The 18,835-nt window shown below is 30.7% G+C and overlaps 3 protein-coding genes across 3 annotated transcripts; 2 read left to right on the top strand and 1 right to left on the bottom strand.

The window, feature by feature from the left end:
• Positions 1-21: 21 nt before the first annotated feature.
• LOC110610738 (cullin-1) lies at positions 22-1,825 on the top strand. The gene is made up of 7 exons (XM_021750796.2): positions 22-379; positions 558-657; positions 759-944; positions 1,033-1,080; positions 1,177-1,380; positions 1,483-1,560; positions 1,654-1,825. Exons 1-7 carry the CDS (start codon positions 231-233, stop codon positions 1,717-1,719), a joined length of 831 nt encoding a protein of 276 aa, XP_021606488.1. The 5' UTR covers positions 22-230; the 3' UTR covers positions 1,720-1,825.
• Positions 1,826-2,014: 189 nt separating this feature from the next.
• Positions 2,015-4,923, bottom strand: LOC110611697 (potassium transporter 19). Its single transcript, XM_043955125.1, has 7 exons — positions 4,540-4,923; positions 4,233-4,458; positions 3,900-4,148; positions 3,510-3,821; positions 3,252-3,419; positions 2,927-3,181; positions 2,015-2,856 (listed from the first exon to the last, which is right to left on the bottom strand). Exons 1-7 carry the CDS (start codon positions 4,921-4,923, stop codon positions 2,015-2,017), a joined length of 2,436 nt encoding a protein of 811 aa, XP_043811060.1.
• A 7,753-nt stretch (positions 4,924-12,676) lies between these two features.
• Positions 12,677-18,798, top strand: LOC110611314 (cullin-1). Its single transcript, XM_021751555.2, has 20 exons — positions 12,677-12,861; positions 13,506-13,684; positions 13,812-13,911; positions 14,468-14,653; positions 14,817-14,864; positions 14,950-15,153; positions 15,255-15,332; positions 15,504-15,593; positions 15,700-15,780; positions 15,860-15,922; positions 16,228-16,263; positions 16,340-16,426; positions 16,504-16,653; positions 16,755-16,810; positions 16,912-17,032; positions 17,115-17,276; positions 17,362-17,505; positions 17,623-17,841; positions 17,932-18,099; positions 18,192-18,798. The coding sequence occupies exons 2-20, from the start codon at positions 13,545-13,547 to the stop codon at positions 18,291-18,293; spliced, it is 2,235 nt and encodes a 744-aa protein (XP_021607247.1). The 5' UTR covers positions 12,677-12,861; positions 13,506-13,544; the 3' UTR covers positions 18,294-18,798.
• Positions 18,799-18,835: the final 37 nt, after the last annotated feature.

The raw sequence follows: 18,835 nt of genomic DNA, 5'->3' as shown, positions 1-18,835 counted from the left end.
TTCACACAGAAACAGACATTTGGGAAAAGGAAGTTTCGAAGAAAGATGAACCAAGTCAACAATCTACCTACTTAAGCCTTTGTAAGGAAATTCCCACAAAATAAAAATGTTTGTGATAAATTTTCTACAAACTTGCGCAGCACACATCCACCGTTCAGAATTTTCTCAAGCAAGTTAGATACATATCTTTTCAATATTTGAATTTAACCTCAAACTCATTAGCACCAACCATGGCCACTAGAGATGACAGGAGGAGGTCAAGGGAAAGGGAATACGAAGAAGGATTGGTGGTAATACAAGAGATGGTTAACAAACTCAATACCATTTTACAAGAAGGAACTCAATCTTTCACTTCTGCAGATTACATGCGATTCTACACGTATCCTTCTTCAACTTTGTTTCACAAGAATCAATTTCGAGTTTTGAATCATGGGTTCCATCTGTTTCATTTTCTTATACTACTTTAATCAATCAATCTGAGCTTAGTTTCTCTGATCTGAAGTGAGTGCTCTGTTTTTTGCTTTGTGGACTGGTTTCGCTTTAACTTGACTGAGCAGAACGATTTACAACCTCACTACCGCGCACCCAATCCGCGAGTATTCTCCAGAGCTGTATGAAAAATATAAGGAGACATTTGAAGAACACATAAATTATAAGGTCAGATACATCAATTTTTAGAGATCTAACAACAATTATATGTACTTGCTCAAAGCACAGTTCTCAGAAATGGGTTTGATTTATTCTTCAAATTTTGACAGGTCTTGCCTTCTTTAAGAGGGAAGAAAGACCAAGATTTGTTGCAAGAATTGGTGACCAAATGGGCAAATTACAAAATCATGACTCGATGGCTTTTTAGATTCTTCCATTACCTTGACAGATACTTCATTCCCAATCGGAGACTCCCTTCCCTTCAAGAAACCAGCTTCATAGCTTTCTATAATTTGGTGTGTAATTGAACATCTTTCATTTTACAGTTCCAGAACATAATCAAGCCTTTTCCTGACATACCCATGTTCGAATTCTGAGTTTTAGGTGTATGGCGAAATAAATGAGCAAGTCAGAAACACTGTTATATCTATGGTATGATCAGAGACTGCAACTGAGTCTTTTGATTCTGTTTATTAATTGAATCATTCAGATTTTATATTATGTATATTTATGAACTTCGATCTTCAGATTAACCAGGAACGCAATGGAGAAGTAATTGATCAGGACTTGGTGAAAAGTACTGTGACAATCTATGTAGAAATGGGAATAGAATCAATGAAATATTATGAGCGAGATTTGGAAGCATCACTGCTCAAGGAAAGTGCTGCATTTTATTCAGAGAAGGCCTCCAAATGGATACAGAACGAGTCCTATGAAGATTACATGTATTTGGTATTGAAAATACATCTTTTGTTCAGTATTTAGTGTGTAGATATTCGTCCATTTCTTAATTTTCTTTTTCTTGATGGTTCAATCTTTTCGTGGTGAATTTAGGTTGAACGATGCTTGAAGCATGAGAAAGAAATAGTTTCTTCTTATCTGCCAGCCACAACTCAAGATAAGATAATACAGGTCAGTTCATCGTAAATCCAAATATAACATATCTAATACGACTAGTTTGTGTTTAATTTGCGTGTTTCTTTTTTGTCTAAATTCTGGAAGCAGGCTGTTGAACATGAATTGCTTCAAGAGAAAGCCAGTGAACTTGAAGGGAAAAAAATGATTTGGTAATGAATTTTTTTTGGCAAATTAGTATGCTTTGTAATAGTTTTATTTTTCAGACTATTAGGGCATTAACTAAATTTTAGTGGGACAATCTCAATTTTTTGTTGGCAAATGTGAGCTGGGAGAGTCTCAATTGTCTAGTCATTGAAATCCAACCATTACAATCAATTTCTAGCAAAGCTACCCTCAAAACAGATGCACACTGTAAAACAAGCAATTTAAAAGTAAACACTCAAATGAAATAAGGAAGTTTTGATTCCCAAAATCCATTCCTATCAGCTAATTTCAACTAGCTGAATCTCTAAACATCGTATGTCATTCCCACTTTGAGTAATTGCTTATGAGGGATTAAGAAAACTTCATCTGGCTGTCTCACACATCTGCTTAACCAATTATAGAGGCGGTCCACTACCAATTTCTTAACCCAGCTAGACCCATTTGCAGCCATCACCTCACCCTCACCCATTAGATAAACAAAACCATCTTCCAGAGCATTATCAACCAATGCCAATTCCCTTTGCCTATCTTCCTCACAGTTATCTTCCTCTATGAAGGCCTTCAATTGATCTGCTAGCATCTCCTGAAATGTCTTATGATCCATTCTTTGATCCTTGTATCCGTACCTAACTGTACATCGAAAAATCAACTCCCCAGGCTTTACTCGCTGAAACAAGAACCTTTCCTCAGCTGGAACTTTACCGACGGGCAATGACTTGATTGAAACAAATATAAGAACTTCATGCAATGCAGGAACAGTTGACACGTAGTGAGTAAATATAGGAGATATGCCATGAACAAGCCGAGTATAGAATAAACCAAGACCTTCTACTCGACAAATCCTCTCATTGGATACTATAGCAGTAAGTGTTTCAACTGCAACTTTATTTTTGAGCTCGTACATATACTTCTTCCTGTAGCCATAGTTCCATATGAACATAATGGAGACAATAATGAAGGCAAATAGTAATGGAATGTACCCTCCATCAACAAACTTGTACAATGTAGAGCTCAAAAATAACATTTCAATGAAACCGATGGTTAGGACATAGATGATTATGAGAATGATATTTGTTTTCCATATCATAACCATAACAAGAACCAGAAAAAAAGATGTAATCACGAAACAAAATGTTACAGCAATTCCTGCAAGAAAGCAGAAAAAGTGTTAAATTGTTTATATGCTAAAACTATTGTAACATAATCACAACCTTACCGTATGCATTGCCAATTGTTAAAGTATTTCTGAAGCCAAGAGTGACTCCTACACAAGCCAACATCAAAAGAGTGTTTATCTCAGGCACATACACTTGTCCTTCATGTTCTGTAGATGTATGCACAACCTTAACTCGGGGAAAACACCCCAGAGCAACAGATTGTTGGATAATAGAGAAGGACGCAGAGATTAATGACTGACTAGCAATTATCGCAGCCACTACTGCCAAAACAAACTGTGGCCAATATAGTGATTCTGCATCAATAAAAATTTGGAATGAGTACTGAATCTGATATGAGGCAGGTCTAGTAAAAATCACACATACTTGGGATTGATTTGTAGAAGGAATCAGCAACATCTTCTGTATTTTTACTGAGATAAGAACATTGGCCCATATAGGCTAACAAGACAGATGGAACGAGCACAGCACAACTGCTTAACCGAATTGAGTGAATATGGAAGTGGCCCAAATCAGCAAATAAAGCTTCAGAACCTAATTTTATTCAAGTGAAAAAGGGTTAAGTAAATTAGTATCTCAAGGTTCATTCTAAACTCCATGATATCACTACATTAGGATCTGTACCTGTGAGACATAAAATGACACCTCCAAGAGAAATCCAAGCACTTTTCTTATTCCTCTGGAAATATTTTGCAATGTGCCATGGATTGACAGCCTTGATGACACCAGGGTCATACTTGATGAAGTTGAAAAGCCCAATAGATGCAATAAAAGCAAACCACAAGACGAGAATTGGAGCAAAACTATAGCCAACTTTATAAGTTCCGAACCTCTGAACTTGGAACAATAAAATCAAAATCACCACTGAGATCCACATGATTACATCTTCTGAAAGATTAGGAACAGCCTCCTTAATACCTCCAACAGCAGACAATACTGCACAAGAAATTGAAGGATAAAAATTTTTATTCTTTTCAAGAAAAGAAGGCAAGGACTTTATTTTTATTTATTTACCAGATATGCAGGGTGTAAGAATGCCATCTCCAAGGACCATGGACACTCCAACCATGGTTGTGAACAATAGAGAGTACTTGATTATAAGGCTGCTCTCTAGTGAAGTTTTGAGGGCTGAAGCCATCTTTGTGCTGTGTTTTGGCAAATCCAACTTGTAAGTGGACACTTCTGTGTCTTCAGCCTGCTGTGTTGGTATCAAACTGACCTTTGCATGACGACATATCAGAGTATAGAGTGCAAAGGTTCCTCCTGCAATGGATAACAACTTAGAAACTTCTTCTCCCTAGGATTTCATACCCAATAAATTGGTAATTAATAGAAGCTGAAGCTTACCATCCCCATTATCATTTGCAGACAGAACGATGAATACATACTTAATCAAGGAGATGATAATAATGGAGTAAATTATCAAAGAAAGCACTCCAAGGATATCCTCCTTGTTCTCGATCCCATCAGGAAAAATTCCAGGTAGAACGTACAACGGAGATGTACCCAAATCACCATAAACAACACCAATACATTGAAATGCAAGCTTCAAGATTGTTCTCCAATCTTTTTTCTGCAGACCCACAAAAAAAATCCCATTAGTTGTATCCTAATCATAAATCAACTCCAAACAAGAATTTTATCATATATATACCTGACGATCAGTATAAGTGGTAAATCCATCTGCCTCCAAATCAAATGATCTTTGTTTAGTTAAACTCGTCCCTCGTCCACATTGTTCTTGCTTTTGTTGTTCTTCTATGGATAACCTTTCTTCTACTAAACCAGCCATTATAACACTCATTTCCTCTTGGAAAAGGAGCAGAAGATGGGTTCTGATACAAGCAATATCTAGATATTCAGTTACTGCTGCAATTTCTTGGTTGCTTCCTGTATTATACAATTTGTAGTTGGATTCTTGAAAAATAATTACTTTGTTCCCTAAGAAGTCCTTTCTTATTCGTTGGCATTTAACGTAATTGACAGTACAAGAGAATTTCCATAAACGAATTATACAATGATGTAAGACAAAATACATTTAAGACCATGCAAATTGAGGCAAAATATATTGCCAATCTTATCAACATGCAGTTTTGGAATTTCTGAAAAATAGTTTATATTATATATATTTATATATTTCTCTTTAAAAATAAAGAAATTATCCGAAAATGCGTTTGGTACAATGTTAATAAGTGGTAATTGTTACAAAATTCTATCCTTTTATTAATTTTATTTAGATACTTTCAATTAATTATAATTACAATAAATAAGACTAAATTGAGCTTAAAATATTTAAGACAATTACAATACAGTCTTTAAATTAAAAAAAAAAAAAACTTATAATTATATACTTCTTATATTTTCAAAATCGAATAATCTAGTTTTTCACTTTCATTTTTATATATAAATTGATTCTTTCATTCAATTTTCCATTCAAACTAAACGAAAATGCCCTTTGTTATATTTTCAATATGGAATCTATAGGATCCTGAGATTTGTATTTTTAGTCCTTTAATTTAGATTTTGTATTTGAAAATAAATATTTTTATTGTATATAATAAATATTTTATAATATTACAATTATATATATTATCTAGCAATATTTTATAATTTAACAATAATTTTTAATATTTAATAAGTTTAGAAGTTGACTATTTATCAAAGCATATATTGATTGTATGAAATCTAATTCTTTTTTTTTTTCTTAATGGGGATTGGAGATTAGGGCTAGAATTAAGATCTCTTAAATTTATTCAAATACACTTAGCACCAGATTAAATTTGTGAGTACATCTAATTCTTCTTTATAATATTAATATTTAGTAATATATATAAAAAATATCAATGAATTGAAAATTTATTATGATCTATTTGAAATTGTTATACTAAAAAAAAAGTATTTTCTATATATAATTTTATATGTGATTGAAAAAAGAATAATTTAAAAGATTGTTTTACAATTTTTATGATTGATATGTTATATTTTTTCTTTAATATTTTTTCTAAATATAATATAACAAATATAAATATTAAATATATTTACATTTTAAATAAATTAAAGGAAACTTTTGGTATTTTACCTAAAATTAACAGTATTTTAGATAAAAATTTTGATAGATGGATCAATTTATATCTATAATAAAAGTGAGGAAGTAAATTATCTGACCTAAAAATTATAGGGTCTAAATTAATCAATTTCTCTAAAAGTTTAAGGATTATATTGTAATTTTTGCAAAACTTTTCAAATTTTGTATTATAATTGTAATAAATTGAAAGTTTTGAATGTTATTGTATAATATTAAAGAATTGGTTTATAATAAATATTTGGCTTTTTAATTTAGTAGGCCGTATTTCTATAATTATTTAGGGCAATTTACTTTAAAATTTCAAATGCTTACGTGCATTTGTAATTTTATCTAAATATTTTAATTTTAATAATTTGGTTTAAAATTGAAAATTTTAATAAATTTTATCATAATTTAAAATCATAATTAAAAAAAAAATTTTATAATATTTGACTTTTTATTATTAAATATAGAATCCCTTTGAAACTTATGCAAATTTTACTAACATATTAATAATAAATTAAAATTATTTTAATCAATTAAAAATATTTTAAATTTCTCTTATTCCTCATTTTCTCTTCATTACCTTTAATTTTCACCGTGATCCGATCAACCCTAATTTTAAATTAGAATAAAATTTATATAAATTTTTTAATATTTAAATTAAGTTATAAAAATTTTAAATTTAGCTAAAATTATTTTTAAATTCAATGGTTGTTTATTTATGCTATGTCTAATAAAAAAAAATTAATGTTATTATATTATGCAATTTCAAGTTATTTATAAAAATAGTAACAATTTTCGCGATTTTAACTTACTTCTCAAAAATCTCCAAGATGTTGATACGAATAAAATTGGACTGAAATTTTAAAAAATAAAATTATAAAAATGCTAATTGAACTGAATTAAAATTATATTGAAAATGAAATCTTAAATTGGTTATTTGCTATAAATAAAAATGTATAATATTTTAAAGAATATAAATATATTTATATTTGAATAAATTACCAAATATAGAAATTGATTAAAAAAACTAATTAAATTAAATTCTCATTAATATCCGTACTAAGATGTGTTAGGTGAATTTCTCAAATATGTAGGGCCCGCGATTACAATAGTGATGACGAAAGTTTGTAAGAAAATAAATCAATAAATAAAAGTAAAAAAAAAAAAATTGAAGTCCGCATTTACCGCCAAATGAAGATTAATTTCTTAATTTCTTTATTCGGTTGGTAATCCATGCCAAATGAAGCTTTATTGGTAAGGAGAGCAAAGGGCTAAGCATTTTGGTAGAGTGAATTTCTTTGAGTCAAGAGTGTTCTAAAAGCCTTAAGAAAAATTTTGAGAGAGGTAGTTTATTTTGAAAATTATTTTCTAAAAGAAAATAGTGTTACAAATAGTGAGAAATCACTCACAGACTTAATCTGATGATAAGTGCATTCGAGTAAATTTGAGAGATCTCATATTCAATTTTTCACTCTCCATTTAAAAAAATAATGATAAAATTATAGTTGTTATTTTCAGAAATATTTAGAGTGACACAACTTTTTAATATATCTCATTTATATGCTCTATTTTTGTATATAGTATTTTTAATAATTATTTGCAACACTTGGTTTTCACTCACTGGCAGCCTCCAACAGTGGAGCAGCTTCTCAGGACCTTGGAAATGAAAATGGAAATGGTGTTAAAAAGGGAAAGTTTCGTAATTTTAGAAAGATAAGTTGCAAGTTTGAGAATTTTTCCCAGGTGAAAAGTTAAAGTTGAAGAAGTTTATTAAATCAACAAGAAGAAACTTTTCTTTCTACTTTTCCAATGTTATAAATATAATTTGATCTATTAATTCAAATCTCTTTTGAAAATACAACTAACTCAATTTATATTGGCCTCTAGTGATTATATTACTTTTTTCTTTAATCATTTAGAGAGAATTTTTTTTTCATAACAAATTTCTTTCTAACAGTTGATTTTCTTTTTATTTTTATAAATCAGTTTTTCTTATCCTATTCAAAAAGAGGAAATTTTTATTTCTTGTGAAGATTTCTTTCGATTTATCTTTTTTTAATTTTTTCTCTTTGTATTTGGCTTGTTATAGCTATTGCATGCAAAAAAGAGGTTCATCATATCTTATACCTACCTATGTACAAACGCCTACAACTAGTCAATTATTCTCTATTTCTAATCAATCAATTTTATTTTGTATCATGTTCATTACTTCAATGATAGGAGGATCCATTCGGGGTGTAGACGAGTATAAAACAGAACAATGTGATGATTCATGAAAATATGCAAAAGCCTGAAACCCTAATGACTTTTTTTCTGCCCATCAATTGCCTCGTAGTAAAGCTGGGCCTCATTTATGAATGTTGGCTTACTGCTTTCTTCTTGTTGCGCCTCCTTTATTTGTATGTATTTGTCATGCATTATAAAATTGTAATAACTTATTACTAATATGATTTAAATATATCAAACATAAAAATGAAATAGGAGAACTTACAAAAAAAGATTTCCCATTTAGCAGTTAAGAAGCAAAAGGATGAAAGTGAATAGCCTAATTGTTACCCACAAATAACATTTTCTACTTCGATTGCTGAGTGAGCAGGATCATTTTGAGTAGCATAACGACATTTGGGTTTTGTAAGAAATTATTCTATTTATGACCTTGTTATGGTGCCTAATTGACGAAAATTAAAATGAAGATCTTTCTATTTCATTAAAATGATTTGAATACAAGGCAGGAGAATATCAGGAAAAGAACACTAAGCTTAAAAACTATGGAACTATGAAAAGCAGTAAGGAGAACATAACATTTGAAAATAAACGAGAAAAGCAGAACAAAACACTAAACTTAAAAACTATGAAACTATGATTGAGGAAAAGGTATTTCCTCTCGTTATTTAATTCTATTTATTTTAAAAAAATATTTGGAAAATGTACAAAAAGTTTGATGAAATGTGATCATGGCGGCTGGCAGTATTGTTGTCTAATTCTTCAGTTGGTCTAAAGTGTCTAAATTTTTCAATTTTCATCACACATCATTCGAATCCCTCAACATAAAGAAAGATAATGAAATTACAATTATCAACGACACTATAATCAGGCAGAAATTGAAATTTCACAAAAATCAAACACAAACAATTTTAAAGAGAAAAAAGAAACAATTTGAAGAAGTTACTGTTAGCTCACCTGTTGACAGTGATGGCGGGAATGGCGCACCTGTCGATGGTGATGGCGGTGGAAGGTGGACGGTGATGGCAGTGGACGGTGGATGGCGATAGCAGTGAAAGCTACAGTCATTCCACGCAAAATCGGATGAAAGCTACAGTCGTTCGATGCAAAATCGGATTTCAGCCAGATTGAGATTTTCCAAATGTGTAAGAACACGATTTAGGGATTTCATATGGGATATCATTTAATTGGGTTTATAATTCACTAATGGATTATTGGGTCCGTTAATAAAAATAACACAAGATGTAAATATAATCAATTTACTAACGAATTTTTAACGGAACATATATCTGTTAGTATAGATCTGTGAAGGATATTGGTTACTAACGGAAATACTAACGTTTATATACCTCCGCTAATGGATAAAATATTTTCCATAATCCGTTAGTAACATGCGTTAGTATCATTAACAAATTTCAATTTGTTAATAAAATCCGTTAGTGATTTAATGAATTATTGCGATAATAATATCATATTTTTTATTTTTTTATATACCGTGTTAGTGTATAAATTATAACTCATTTTTTTAAAAAAAATCATTCCAAAACTATTTAAGAAGACAATAAAATAATTAAATAGTTAAATAATAAAAATGTGAGAAAAAAATAAATTGTAAAACATAATTAAATGTAATACAAATAATTAAGTGATTTAAAATTAATAAATTAAAAAAACTCTAAAAATTTGTTTCTTATTGATTAGAAAAATTAATTAAATTTTAAATGAAATGGCATAAATTAAAATTATTTCATAAGAAAAATAATATATTAAAAATATACTAAAAACAATAATATTTAATTATTTAAATTTAATAACTAAATAGCTAATATTTAAAACAATTAAAATGATATAAAAATAAAATATTAAAAATATTATTTAAAAATTAAAAACTCAACTTGCCCTGTAAGGTAGTTGGAAGCATATAATTTGTTACTGGGATGACACTATGTAAATTCTGATATTATATAGTTGCAATAAATTATTTATAGTATTACTATAATGATATATTTTATATATGTCATGATAAAATAAGTAATAAAAAATTATCAAATATCATCCTTATTTAAATTGCTATAAGAATTATCATATATTTTAATAATACTTATTTTGAAATTTAAATTTTTTACATTTTTATATATCCTTTTAGATTGTCCTAACAAATTCTAAAATTAACTTAAATAGTAAATTTATCATGCAGTTAAAATATTATTATTTTAAAAGTTAGAATTTTATTTTTTATATATCTATAAATTTTTTTAAAAAATAAATAATAAAATTACTATCTATTTTAAAAATTAAATTTTATTGTGTATTTTAAAAAATTCGAATATTCTCTTTCTCAATTTATATATATATATATATATATATATATATATATGTGTGTGTGTGTGTGTATACATATATCAAAGTAATTTTTAATTATTTACTGAATTTATATCATTCCAACACCTTAAGTAGGAACCACCAAACTTATAATTTTAGTTCATATTTTGCACATTATTTTCATCCATTATACTCATAATTTAATTATATATTATGATGAATCTGATTTTCCACTTACTTTTTGGGTCTATTATATAGATCTCTCAATATTCAATTTGATGGAAGGACCTGCAAAATAAGAAAAGATGGTCAGGGGTCTATTGGGAATACCCTCCGACGTTCAAGTCAGGTTCATGACTAATGTAATATGGATAGGGTAGAGTTGCAAATAAAAATAAAGTAAAAAGAATATGCAACCGAGAAAGAAGCCGGAAGAAGAAGGAAAACCCCTTTTTTTACCTTTTGCCTGTCCCTGACGCCTTCTGCCTCTCTGTCACTCAGATTCGTACGTACGAACGTGTCAGACCCCTCTCAATGTTAGGCGGCTATTTAATTCCCTCGGCACGCATGCGGGTTGGGTTGTAAAGTGACTGGACCAGCTTCTCTCTCTCACATCACATCACTGGACTGGGCTTCTTCCTGCTGGGTATGGGTTCGCGAGTAATTCATCCGGCCCGGCGTGTCTGGGTTGAGACCTAAAATGCTGAGTTGGTCAACCTAAGGAAGGCTTAACGGGCTTTGGACCATTGTTCTCCTTTTGGATCCGGCCTTAGCTAGGGCAGAGAAAGTTCGGCGATCATCATATTATATTATAATATATTTTATTTAATAATTAATAATTAATAATTTTTATATAAAAAAGGTCATTAGTATCAATAAAATAACAAAATATTATTAATAACAATAAAATTAAATTAATTCAATAACATAGGAGCGTTATAAATTAATAATGCTAATAGAATTATGATTGTAAAATTATTACTTTTTCAAATTAAAAATTATATAAATTTTTAATACAAATTACAATCACTGTTAAAATAATATTTAAAATTAATTATTATATTAATTAAATAGTATGCTTTATTATTTTGATGAAAAAAAAGTAAACCATAGTGTTACTAATTTTTAAATATAATTATATTATTTTAACTAATTTATTTTAATTAAAATATTACGGTTAATAATATTATTTCAATTCATTTATTTTAATATTTAAATATATTTATCTAAATTCTCTAATATTTTAATACTACTACTAAATTTAAATCTATGCAAAATTTTTTAATATTTGAATTAACAATAAATTTTAATATTTGAATTTTTATAAATTATTTGATATTTTAATATTATATTCTAATCAAATTTAAAATTTATTATCAGATATTTTTTTATCACTTTTTATAATTATACAATATCCAAATAATCATATATTTTAATATTTAATAATTTTTATCAGAATTATCTAATATTTATCTTCAAATTTTGATTTTTTTATTTATATTTATCTTAGAATTCAATTTTCTTATTAATTTAAATTATAAAATTATTAACTATAATAAAAATATTTAATGTTTGAGTTTTCTCTCCCCTTCATATATATATATATATATATAATTTTTAATTGAATTACGACTTCATACTAAAATTTTATTTATTAGTAAAATAAAATATAAATTTAAATAGTGATATGATAAAAAAATTATTTAAAGTATATTCTGTGTTAGCGCCATGACATAGTAAAATCGTAATAAATTGTGATTTTGATAATTTAAATTTTATTTATATAAAAAAATTCAGTGATCAGATAATCAATGTTTGAAATTACTATTAAATAATATTATAAAATAAATTTCATATTTTTTTCAAAGAATTTATTAATTTAAAGATTAAAGTGGCTAAATTTAAATATTTATTGATTTAAATATTTTAATAAAAAAATTTTAAATAATTATTATTGAATTTGAAAAATAATATCTATTGTGAATTTAGATTAGATTAAAATTTTATTTATAAAATATCAACTATTCAATACATATATAAAGATGAAAATTAAATTTCTTATAGAATTATAGATTTATCATTATCCTACGTAAGTCAGCTAAATGAAATATAAAGCACGATATTAAAATAATGGTTATTTTTTAAAATATTAATATGATATTATTAAAAAAACAGGGAGATGAATTATAGAGGATCCGAGACCCGAGAGAAAGCCACACATCGATCTTCTTGCTCCACAGCCTGTTCGCCATCAATGCTTTCTTCCTCTTTCTTCTCCGTCCACACTTTTTAGCTTTTCTTTTCTTCTCTTCGTCAAATCAGGTCTCCGTCGCCCTTCCCATTTCATTCTCATATGTAGAGGTAATTTATAACTTTATATGCTCTGATTCTATGGTCCAATCTCTTTGATCTCTTCCCCTTCTTAGTTTCTTCATTCTAGATGGATTGCTTTTTTCAATAGTTGTTAAATTTGTTAATTACATCTGTTTTTCGAGCTGTGATAGGAGCATTTACATTGTTTGGGTACCGAGAAATCGCGGGAAACCCGAGGAAAAAAAGTAGGATTGAAGCATTTAGGGCAGCTACACTGATCATCACCTTAAACTCGAGTTTGTGGTTTCTCAAACTGTTTTTCCCCGCGGTTTCTCATTTCTCAAATTAAGAATTTGAGTTTTAGGTTAAGCGGAAGGAAATTTACAGTGACAGTTGATTTATCACTTGTATTTGTATAGTTAGGGTTTTTGTTTTCATGAAAATAAGTTCCAGCTCTTGGATGTTGGATATTTATATTGCTATTGGGATCATCTTCACTTGGCCTGCACCTTGTGCGAGCTGTTTCTTATTTGAAGACTTGAACAAGGGTTTTAAAATTGCAAATCAAGTTAGCTGCCGAGCTATTTGTAACTGAAATTTCTTGTTCAGTGAATTAGCCGTGATTTGTACAAGAATGTGAACTTAGCTGCTGTAATTATTTTGGCCAACGGTTTGTATTTAATATTATGCAGATTTCAGTTTGGAGATTTGAGAACTAGAGTTTTGGCAGTATGACAATGAATGAGCGGAAGACTATTGACCTAGAGCAAGGATGGGAGTTTATGCAGAAGGGGATAACAAAGCTGAAAAACATCCTAGAAGGGCTGCCGGAGCCACAGTTCAGCTCTGAGGACTATATGATGCTCTACACGTATCCTTTACTGTGTTACCTTTTTTTATGCCTGTCTCTATGCATCTTAACTGATCTGTGTTTTGATTTGGATCGCAGATGTTGGTTTTGTAATTGTGATTGTTATTTTCCTTAATTTTCTATATAGAACCATCTACAACATGTGTACACAAAAGCCCCCTCATGATTACTCCCAACAACTGTACGACAAGTACCAGGAGTCTTTTGAAGAATACATCACTTCGACGGTGAGGAATGTTTAAATTGAGTTCCAGCATTTCAAACATCCATATGATCCATAATTATGCCCCATGGCACTAAATAAAAGAAATCCTTTCGTTACAAGGCATAAGATTTAAGTTCCAATATGCTCACCAGAGTTTTTAATATTGGTTCTTGTTTTACCTAGGTATCAGTTAGGTCTGTTGAACATTTATAACTAACAATGCTAGATTTGTCACGCATGAAGGCAATGGTTTATGATATGGTCAAGAATTTATAACTTCAGTGCTCCATTGAGAAACTTGTGCTCTTGATGTAGGCTTGCCTTTTGGATTACTTTCAGAATACCATTTAGGTTGTGTGAGAGCATTATCCTTCTATCTATTTATTATTTTGGCCCAACAGAAGTCACATTGGGCTTGAGTCTTCATTGTGTTGATGAAGATAGACATATGGCAATCCTCGTAGTTGAATTAGGTCTTAAGTTTGGAGGTTTAGCTTCAATCATTTGAAGCTGTAATCTACTTATATTTTAACATAACTAGATTATCATTATTTTTCAACTTATGTCTTCTGGTTCAGGTATTGCCATCCTTAAGAGAGAAGCATGATGAGTTTATGTTGAGAGAGCTTGTGAAAAGGTGGACAAACCATAAAGTCATGGTTAGGTGGCTTTCTCGTTTCTTCCATTACCTGGACCGCTATTTTATTGCTCGGAGGTCACTTCCACCCCTAAATGAAGTTGGACTCACTTGTTTCCGTGATCTGGTATGTGATGGCTTTGGCCTTTAATTATATGATCTCTTTGTATTTGTGAATGACATTCTCCCTGTCCCTTCTTGAACATGAAACCTAACTAGAATTCTTTTTTACCACCACTTTCCTGCTCTTCAAAATCATGTGTAATTTAAAATTTTACTTCTAATTTCAGGTCTACCAGGAGTTAAATGGTAAAGTGAGGGATGCTGTAATCTCTCTGGTATGGTAACATTGTTTTGTTTTGAAAATATGGTCCACTTCTTATTTCCTGGATAAGATTGATTAAAATAAATGTTCTGATTCAGATTGACCAGGAGCGCGAAGGAGAACAGATTGACCGAGCTTTGTTAAAAAATGTTTTGGATATATTTGTTGAAATTGGAATGGGGCAGATGGAATACTATGAGAATGACTTTGAAGCAGCCATGCTTAAAGATACAGCTGCTTATTATTCTCGGAAGGCGTCCAGCTGGATTCTAGAAGATTCTTGTCCAGATTATATGTTAAAAGTAAATGGGACCCTTTTTTTTTGGTGTATGTGTGATTGTTTAGAATAGAATTAGGTGCTATGTTAAATGGTTTCTCATGTATATTGCTGGTGTGATCCCAGGCTGAGGAATGTCTGAAACGGGAGAAAGATAGGGTTTCTCACTACTTGCATTCCAGCAGTGAGCCAAAGTTGCTGGAGGTTAGTGGTGGTTTTTGAATTTTAAATGCAATTTTGATGAAGTTAGTAATTTTATGAATTGTGGATGTTTTCACCCACAAGATTATATTTTCATGCCTACTTAAAATATGCATTTCTTTGTTTATTTCTAACTACTACATGTCTTTTATATTTCTTCTTTTCCTTTCTCAGAAAGTTCAGCATGAATTGCTGTCTGTATATGCAAACCAACTGCTTGAAAAGGAACACTCTGGATGCCATGCATTGCTAAGAGATGACAAGGTGCATAACTGCTTATATACATGCTATTTGGTCAATTTTGCTGATCAGAGTAATTGCAGATTGGGATGCTTGCTGTTTTCTTCATTCTTATTTTATTTTGTTGTAGGTGGAGGATTTATCACGTATGTTTAGGCTCTTTTCTAAAATTCCACGAGGCTTAGATCCTGTTTCCAGCATATTTAAGCAGGTTGGTACCAGAACTAGTATTTCTTTTTACATGGCTCTGAGATGCATCAGTTAATCTTAATTTGAACTTTATGATGCAGCATGTTACTGCTGAAGGTACTGCTTTGGTCAAACAAGCTGAAGATGCAGCAAGCAACAAGAAGGTATCATGATTGTTAATTATAGTGTTAAGAGTCTTCACTGTCTTCAGTTGCTCATTGCTTCATGACTGAGATGGCAATGACTTAGTTTTTGGATGGATCCATATTTCAGGAGAAAAAATTGCAATAAGCAGTTTCATATTGGTGTATTTGAGCTTGTTTTGCTGTATTGATTGTGTTGTTCAAAATAGTTGAATAAACTGTTCATTTGGTTATCAATCTAACTATTCACCTGAGTCATGCCCTCCTTATCAAGGGGTTATCTTTCCATTTGATTTTTATGTCAGAAATTTTTCTGTGTTTTACAGGCAGATAAAAAGGACATTGTTGGTTTACAAGAGCAGGTAAATAATCAATTGCAACATCTAAAGGGAAAATGTTTTATTAAAATGGTTGGGCACTGAATCTTGCTGTCTTCAGGTCTTTGTTAGGAAGGTTATTGAACTCCATGACAAATACTTGGCATATGTCAATGACTGCTTCCAGAACCACACTCTTTTTCACAAGGTAGACAATTATTATGGCATTGTTGGATCTTATCATTATTGGTGTATAGTATTTGAATGTTCTGCCTTCTTCTCTAGGCATTGAAGGAAGCTTTTGAAGTCTTCTGCAACAAGGGTGTTGCTGGAAGTTCCAGTGCTGAACTTTTAGCCACTTTCTGTGATAATATTCTTAAGAAGGGTGGGAGTGAGAAACTGAGTGATGAAGCAATTGAGGAAACACTGGAAAAGGTCTGCTGTACTTTTATCATAGTGTTTAATGTTTAATGATTTTTACATGTCATGTCATGTCATGTCAATATGTTGTAATCAAACTTACTATTGATATGCAGGTGGTAAAGCTTCTTGCATATATCAGTGATAAAGACTTGTTTGCTGAATTTTATAGGTCAGTAAATGACATTTTTAATGAATAGATAGTCTAATTTTATTCGTTAAGAATAAAGTTCTCAACTGACATGTTTATTTTTGTTGTCTTGTTTCTGACAGAAAGAAGCTTGCTCGGCGGCTTCTTTTTGATAAGAGCGCTAATGATGATCATGAGAGAAGCATTTTGACAAAGCTGAAGCAGCAATGTGGTGGTCAGTTCACCTCAAAGATGGAAGGGATGGTTAGTTGCCGTTTATCATCCTTTGCTGATAAAAAAGTTTTGGGTTCATATGTATGATTACTGAAAATCAGTTGTCTACTAGGTAACGGATTTGACATTAGCAAGGGAAAACCAAACTAGTTTCGAGGAGTACCTAAGCAATAACTCGCATATAAATCCAGGGATTGATTTGACGGTTACTGTTTTGACAACTGGCTTCTGGCCAAGTTACAAGTCATTTGATTTGAACCTTCCAGCCGAGATGGTATGTTTATTTCTATTTTAGTCAGAATGTTACTAAGCATGTTGGTTGAGCCACTAACATATCTCATTCTCTACTGCTGCTTTAGGTCAAGTGTGTTGAAGTTTTCAGGGAATTCTATCAAACAAAAACGAAACACAGAAAACTTACCTGGATATACTCTTTGGGTACTTGTAACCTTATTGGGAAATTTGAACCAAAAACCGTGGAGCTGATTGTGACAACCTATCAGGTAATATCTTAATGGACTTGATCTCTAATTTCTGGTTACAGTACAGTGGAGTGGATTAGATTTTTTATTTTTTTTTCCGTTACTGAATACTGACAATTTTATCATTTCTTCAAATAGGCTTCTGCACTTTTGCTGTTCAACACTTCTGATAGATTGAGTTATTCAGAGATCATGAGTCAGTTGAACTTGACCGATGATGATGTTGTTAGGCTGCTCCATTCTTTGTCATGTGCAAAGTATAAGATTCTAAGCAAAGAACCAAACACAAAGTCAATCTCTTCTACCGATTACTTTGAATTCAACTCAAAGTTCACTGACAAGATGAGGAGGATCAAGGTACTGAACACTTCTATATAATGACTTTTCGAATCTGCCTGTTGTGAATCATGCGAGGAAGAACTTTTTTTTTGCTTTCTCAATATACAGATTCCTTTGCCTCCTGTGGATGAGAAGAAGAAAGTAATTGAAGATGTTGACAAGGACAGGCGTTATGCTATTGATGCCTCAATTGTGCGTATAATGAAGAGTCGGAAAGTTTTAGGTCACCAACAGCTGGTTATGGAGTGTGTTGAGCAGTTGGGCCGCATGTTCAAGGTTTATATGACATTTGATATACTCTTTCGTGATATATATTTCATCTTGTTCTTTATCCCTCAGCAATATTTAATTTGATTGTGAAATTTCAGCCTGATTTCAAGGCAATCAAAAAGAGGATTGAAGATCTGATTACACGAGACTATCTTGAAAGGGACAAAGATAACCCTAATTTGTTCAGATACTTGGCATAATGTAACCTGGTTGTTTATCTATGAATAATGAAGTGGTGACTTTGGCTGCTGCAATTTGCACTGGGAGAGACTATACCTGAATGAAGAAGCACAAAGGATATATGATAAACACCATTAATCGAGTGTATTAGAAGCATAAGCTGAGGCTGCTTATGATTTCCCTTCAGAGCCAGGTTTGAAGAACTTCTGTAGATGTGCACCCATGTCGGAGAACTGTAATTGATTCCATAATGAGGTCTAATTCACCGGGACCCTACTGTAGCTTTTCCTATGTACTGCAAGTCAATCACATTTCTTGGTGCCTGTTTGTTAATTGTTTGTTTGCTGCCCCCCTGAAAGAAGAGAGGAAAAATGTAATTTGATTTTAATCGCATAATGTTGTTTGTAAGTTTCAGAAACTGTCAGGTGCATGGCTTTTGAATTTGGATATCATTGCTCTTGCATTTTATGCATTTGTATATATACTTTTTTTTTAAAACAGGAACACTGAATTCCTTTTGTTTAATGGGATGGACAAATTAATTTTTGGCGTTTGAAGTACT

The sequence above is a fragment of the Manihot esculenta genome, chromosome 3 (assembly GCF_001659605.2).
Source record: "Manihot esculenta cultivar AM560-2 chromosome 3, M.esculenta_v8, whole genome shotgun sequence".
NCBI lineage: Eukaryota > Viridiplantae > Streptophyta > Magnoliopsida > Malpighiales > Euphorbiaceae > Manihot > Manihot esculenta.
The sequence above is the reverse complement of the archived record's forward strand: the minus strand, read 5'-3'. Positions and strand labels throughout refer to the sequence as shown.